Source organism: Drosophila bipectinata, chromosome XR (genome assembly GCF_030179905.1).
Source record: "Drosophila bipectinata strain 14024-0381.07 chromosome XR, DbipHiC1v2, whole genome shotgun sequence".
NCBI lineage: Eukaryota > Metazoa > Arthropoda > Insecta > Diptera > Drosophilidae > Drosophila > Drosophila bipectinata.
In genome coordinates, this window is record NC_091735.1 from 13594363 (window position 1) to 13601212 (window position 6850).

At 39.0% G+C, this 6850-nt stretch overlaps 1 protein-coding gene across 1 annotated transcript; it reads right to left on the reverse strand.

Annotated features, from left to right (window-relative positions):
- Positions 1–5522: 5522 nt before the first annotated feature.
- On the reverse strand, positions 5523–6298 carry LOC138925632 (uncharacterized). The gene is made up of 2 exons (XM_070276486.1): positions 5613–6298; positions 5523–5535 (listed from the first exon to the last, which is right to left on the reverse strand). The coding sequence occupies exons 1-2, from the start codon at positions 6296–6298 to the stop codon at positions 5523–5525; spliced, it is 699 nt and encodes a 232-aa protein (XP_070132587.1).
- Positions 6299–6850: the final 552 nt, after the last annotated feature.

A 6850-nucleotide genomic window follows, 5' to 3' on the forward strand; every position in this document is an offset into this window, starting at 1 on the left:
TTCATGTAATAGGCGATGATGATGTACAAAACGACATTGTAATTGGTCGTGAGATATTAAATCAGGGTCTTGATATTGCCATTTCATCAAACCAATTTAGGATCTCAAAGACCAAAGTAGTTAATTTGTGTACCGGCAATGAGCCAGCCGATATTGATACTGAGCTTGAGGGACAAGATAAAATAAAACTACACTCACTGTTGGCAAAGTAATCAAATTCATTTATAACTGGGATCCCAAGTACTAAAGTCAGAATTGGCGAAATGAAAATTAGGTTGATTGATCCAACAAAAACCGTACAGAGAAGGCCATATCGTTTAAGTCCATGCGAGAGAGATTTGGTTAGGGACAAAATTAATGAACTGCTAAAATGCAATATAATTAGGCCAAGCTGCTCACCTTATGCAAGCCCTATGTTATTAGTGAAGAAAAAAAATGGTACGGACAGACTTTGTGTTGACTTTAGAGAGCTGAATTCAAATACGGTCGCTGATAAATACCCTTTACCACTTATACAAGATCAAATCAATAGGCTTGGGGGAGTTAATTACTTTACATGTCTAGACATGGCCAGCGGATATTACCAAATTCCTTTACATTCAGATTCTATCGAGTACACGGCGTTTGTGACTCCGGATGGTCAATACGAGTTCCTGTCCATGCCATTTGGGCTCAAAAACGCACCTTCCGTTTTTCAACGATTAGTAATACAGGCGCTAGGGGATCTAGCAAATTCCTTTGTCATCGTCTATATGGATGATATCATGATAGCCGCCTCAACAAAATGCGAGGCGCTAGAAAGATTACAGATCGTTCTAGATGTTTTGACAAAGGCTGGGTTTTCATTCAATCTTACAAAGTGCTCATTCATGAAAACATCGGTTCAATATTTGGGTTACAATATAAGTGCGGGTGAGATTCGTCCAAACCCACAGAAAGTTGTAGCGTTGACTGCTCTTCCGCCTCCACAGTCAGTCACTTCACTTAGACAATTCATTGGGCTAGCATCCTATTTCCGACAGTTTATTAAGGGATTTTCACAATTAATGAAACCGTTATATTTCTTAACTGCAGATAAAAACAAATTTATTTGGAAAACAGAGCATGAACAGATACGGAAAAAGGTCATTGCCACTCTTACCGACAAACCAGTCCTTGTTATTTTTGACCCTTATTATCCAATCGAATTACACACAGACGCCAGTTGCAGTGGCTACGGTGCAATTTTATTACACAAAATTAATAACAAACCCCAGGTAATAGAATACTATAGCAAAACTACTTCACCGGCAGAATCAAGATATCACTCGTACGAGTTGGAAACCTTAGCTGTCGTGAACGCCATTAAGCATTTTCGACATTATTTGCTGGGCAGGAATTTTGTAGTTTATACTGACTGCAACTCGCTTAAGGCGTCGAGAAATAAACGAGATTTAACCACTAGAGTTCAGCGTTGGTGGGGTTATTTGCAGGCATTCACATTCGATATTCAGTATAGAGAAGGGAAAAGGATGGCACACGTTGACTTTTTATCAAGAAATCCCCTTTCACAAAAGTCTACTACAACCGCAAAAATAGTCGAAGAAAAAAGAGTAAATTTAGCTGAAATTTCAAGCAACTGGCTTATTGCTGAACAACGTCGAGATTTGGACATAGTCGAAATTGTTAAAAATTTTAAAAACTTTTCTCTGCCTGAAGATATTGCGAAAACCTATGAATTAAGGGCAGAAGTTCTTCATAGAAAGATACAAAGAAATGGGAGAACACGTTGCTTACCAGTGGTGCCACGAGCTTTCAGATGGTCTGTCATAAATCAAGTGCATGAGTCCATAATGCATTTAGGTTTCGAAAAGACATTAGATAAAACTTACGATTTCTACTGGTTTGACAATATGTCAAAATACGTAAAAAAATTTGTCGACAACTGCATCACTTGTAAAATGTCAAAATCCACTTCAGGAAAAATACAGGCGGAATTACATCCAATACCAAAAGTCACTATTCCTTGGCACACTATCCACATCGATATCACAGGAAAATTAAGTGGCAAGAGTGATCAGAAGGAGTATGTCATTGTTCAGATAGACGCGTTTACCAAATATGTCTATCTTAGTCATAGTCTTAAATTGGACAGTGAGAGTTGTATAAGGGCCGTTCAATCTGCCGTTTCATTGTTTGGAGTACCAAACCGAATAATAGCTGACCAGGGGAGGTGTTTTACAGGCGCAAAGTTCAATCAATTTTGTTCAGATCAAAAAATAAACTTGCATTTGATAGCCACTGGTGCAAGTCGAGCTAATGGTCAAGTGGAGCGAACTATGAGCACGTTGAAGAATATGTTAACGGCGGTTGAAACGGGAACACAGTCTTGGCAGGATGTGTTGGGAGAGGTGCAGTTGGCAATTAATTGTACAACCAATCGCACTACGAAAGCAAGTCCTTTAGAAATGTTATTGGGAAAGGTAGCACGCCCATTGGGATTACTTCCACCTAGTGATATAGAAAATGTTATTGATTTGCCAAACGTAAGAGCGCAAGCTGCAAAGAATGTATTAGCCAGTGCAGCTTATGATAAAGAACGATTTGATAGGAATAAGGCAAAAGTAAAAAGGCACAAAATAGGAGATTTCGTATTACTTAAGAGCGAAGAAAGACACCAGACTAAGCTAAGTCCAAAATTTAGGGGGCCTTTTGAAATAGTAAAAGTTCTGGAAGGTGACAGGTACATTTTAAAGTCTTTAACTAATAAAAGAAATTATAAATATGCACATGAGGATTTAAGAAAATTACCAGAGGGGCAAGTGCCCGAAGAGCTAAATGTGTACGATGATTATAATAATTTAGATGTAAGAAACGTAACCGCTACAGAAGAGAGTGAAAATGAAAATATTGATAATATTGAGAGTATTGAAGAAAAGAGTGAAAATGAAAATATTGAGAGTATTGAAGAAAAGAGTGAAAATGAAAATACTGAGAGTATTGAAGAAGAAAATGAAGTACACCAATAAGGGTGACAAAGTTGTACTGCTGGCCGATGAAAATGGCAGAGTACTGAGTCCATAAAATATAATGCAAGCACAAGTGCAAAACATATTGTTTGTTTTGATCATGGCGTGTGGGGTATTTGATTATGCGACTATAAGAGTGAATAATGAGGAAGAATGGATTATATAAAAGAAGAAGAAAAACAAAGAAATGTAAAGAAAGAAAGAAAATTGAATTGAATTGATGAAAAAAATTATAGTTATGGAACTGAATACTGTTTTGTGAAACTGTCAATATGATAATTTGTTATGAATTAAGATAAGAAAATTGGATTTTATTATGAAACTATTTAATGTTCAGTCTAATAATTAAAAGAAAGAAAGAAAATTCGAATGTTGCTATTTTCTACACGAGGTCGTGTTAGGGTCAGGATGGCCGTGTCGGCGAATGTATGTGTGTGTGTGTGCGAATACACATTTTCGTGTCCCAGAGTCCTCCAGGTTGCCAGGCAACCGTTGCTAGGATGTTGTCGCTTTGTAGCGAGGCGACAGCGTTGTGTCGCTGTCGCCGATCGAGGTCCGGTAGTATGCACAGGAGGTAGAGAATTAGACGCTGGCAGTTGCGTACCAGAACTCCAAGTGTGCACAAGGCTGGAACTCGTTGCGCCGCAATGGAAAACAAGAACAACAACATCGAACATGATTTGACATATTGATGATACCAATACATTCAAACACAAGTACCTGTTTTCCGTTTTCGAGGATCAATAGGTTTTGAGGTTTATGCTAAGAATCAAATTTTTAGTATAAATCTTGCCTTGCCGGTTAAAGCAATTTTTACGCTTTTTCTTTTTTACAAAAAATAAAAAACAAAAACCTAAAATCATAAAAATGGAGTCGAAAGTTGCATGTGACTTGTGCTCTAAAGTTATTAGTGTGAATGAGTTTATTACTCATTATGAGCGATGTGAAGGTCCGCGAAATGCCTTCTCAGAGATGAACAAGAAATCTCAGGCCAACGGTTTGGCGAAAGTTTTGTATCGTTCGCGAACAACGGTGTCCAAAAAACAGGATGAAAATCAACAACCAAAAATCCAAGGAATCAGGATCCAAGGAACTACTGCAAAACATAGTATATTCAACGTATCATCAGCTGTAAAACGGAAGGCTGGTGTGCCCAAGGAAACTAGCCCTCAAGAGGGGCAACCCATGGATATTGAAGAACAGCCATAAACATCAAAAAGGGCTAATGGCTAATGCCAACCCATTATAAAATATGATCAAAAAAGATTAATCTTTTCGGGAATAGAGTTTCCCATTACAAAGGATGGAATAAAGCTGTTTGAGAAAAATAACTCAAATTACAGCATAAATGTATATGAAATTTATAACGATCGCATAGAAGGTCCTACAATTAGGGCTAAAGAAGTTAAAAGCAACCATATTGATATATTGGGTATAGAAAATCCTAAAGAAAATTGTTTGTATTCGGTTTGACGATTTATTAGAGACTAAACAAGAAAGCAAAGCTAACTTCGGGCGGAGCCGAAGTTGATATACCCTTGCAGTTAAAACCGGATAAATATCGCAAACATCGGATATAGTTTGCCGATCCTTATGATTACATCATAATAAAACCAATTTATTACAATAAAAAATCTAAAAAAAAGTTCCAAGCTTCTATCTTCAAAAATACGAAAGTTGATATTTCTACCAAGTACCATTTACGATCGTTCAGTTATATGGCAGCTATAGGATATAGTTGGCCGATCCTAATGAAATTTGGTAGGTTGGATCAACTGGCCAAAAATAGAATCTGTATTAAGCTTTCTATCTTCAAAAACACGAAAGTTGGGTCTTTTCCGATCGTTCAGTTATATGGCAGCTATAAGATATAGTCGGCCGATCCTTTTGAAATTTGGCATGTCGTAATGTTTTGCCAAAAATAGCTCTAGTGTCAAATTTAAACTCTCTAACTCTAAAAACACCAAAGTTATACCTTTTCCGATCAATCAGTTATATGGCAGCTATAGGATATAGTCGGCCGATCCGGGCCGTTCCGACTTATATACTGCGTGCAAAGGGAAGAAGGGTGTGTGCAAAGTTTCAAGTTGATAGCTTCAAAACTGAGAGACTAGTTTGCGTAGAAACAGACAGACGGACAGACGGTCAGACGGACAGACGGACAGACGGACATGCTCATATCAACTCAGGAGGTGATCCTGATCAAGAATATATATACTTTATAGGGTCGGAGATGTCTCCTTCATTGCGTTGCACACTTTTGGACAAAATTATAATACCCTCTGCAAGGGTATAAAAATGCTGCACGCAGGCAGAACCAGAACTTAAAGAGAGAATGATAATTCGTTACTCGTTACTTTAGTGTATAACATAAGAGGAATAAGATATACAGTGGTGCATATACAAATATTTTCAACACTCCTTCTCACCGCGGTATATCTAATTCAAAAGATTCTTTTTTAGTTTAACCCTAGTGAAGTAATACATTTTGTGTGCTTAACTTTACATAGAGCTTTAGTTAGAACATCTGAAATCATATTTTCGGTTGGAACATATTCAATATCAATAACTTTCTTCTTATATAAATCTCTTATGAAATGATACTTGATATCTATATGTTTACTTCTAGCATGAAAACTCGCGTTCTTCGCTAAACATTGGGCGCTCTGGTTGTCACTGTAGATCATCAATGTTGGCGCCGTCTCGAAACCCATCTCAGATATAAGCTTCAGCACGTAAGCAGCCTCCTTAGCTGCTGTTGAAAGCGCCACATACTCAGCCTCCGTGCTACTGAGTGCTATGATGCTCTGCTTCTTCGACTCCCACGAAAACGCTGCTCCAGCCAAAAAGAACGCCCAACCACTGAACGATTTGCGGTCAGAACAGTCACCTGCCCAGTCTGCATCCACAAAGCAGTAAACAGGCACACCAGTTCGATCAAAGTGCAGCTTCAAGCTCGAAGTTCCTCTTAGGTAACGAAGGACGCGTTTAGCGGCCACCTCATGTTCCTTATGGGGGTCACTGCACTTCTGAGCCAACTTTGCCACACAATGAACAATGTCCGGCCTCGTAGTCATTGCTAAGTACAGCAGTGTTCCCATAAGTGATTGATACTGCTTCTGGTTGGCTCGTGGACAGTCTTCCAAAACACATAGGTTCTGATAACCAACCTCCAAAGGCGTTGCATTCGGCTTACAGTCTTCCATGCCATAATCTCGTAACAGCCCGTCGATATACTGCTTGTGGCCAATTGCCACACTGCCCGTCTCTCCATCCCGCTCGATCCCCATGCCTAAAAAATGTTTCAGCTCTCCGCCATCTACTACTTCGAATTCCCGTGCGATTTGAAGTTTTATGTCGACAAGGTCTTCTTTTATGGAACAGGCAATAATTAGATCATCGACATATACAACAATTATGTTAAATTTTTTAAATTAATTTTCGCCGTTGTTCTTGGTGTAAATGCATGGCTCACTGGGACATTGTACAAAACCAATACGCTGAAGAGTACTGTCCAATTTCTGGTTCCATTCACGCCCACTCTGCTTCAGACCGTATAAAGACTTGTGTAACTTCAACACCCTTTTTGGATACGCTGTGTCCACGAACCCTTCCGGTTGCCGCATGTAGACTACATCTTGTAGGTCGCTATTTAGATATGCAGCTGAGACGTCCATTTGATGCATAAACATTTTGTTCTCGACAGCCAGTGCGATCACCAATCGGATAGAAGAATACCGAGCCACTGGGGAAAATGTTTCTTTGTAGTTTATGCCGTACTCCTGTCCACAACCTTTTGCAACTAAGCGAGCCTTGAACCGTTCCACGTTGCCGTACTGGTC

Coding starts and splice junctions, on each gene's coding strand:
- LOC138925632 (XM_070276486.1), bottom strand. CDS start 6,298: ATGGGGATCGAGCGGGATGGAGAGACGGGCAGTGTGGCAATTGGCCAC.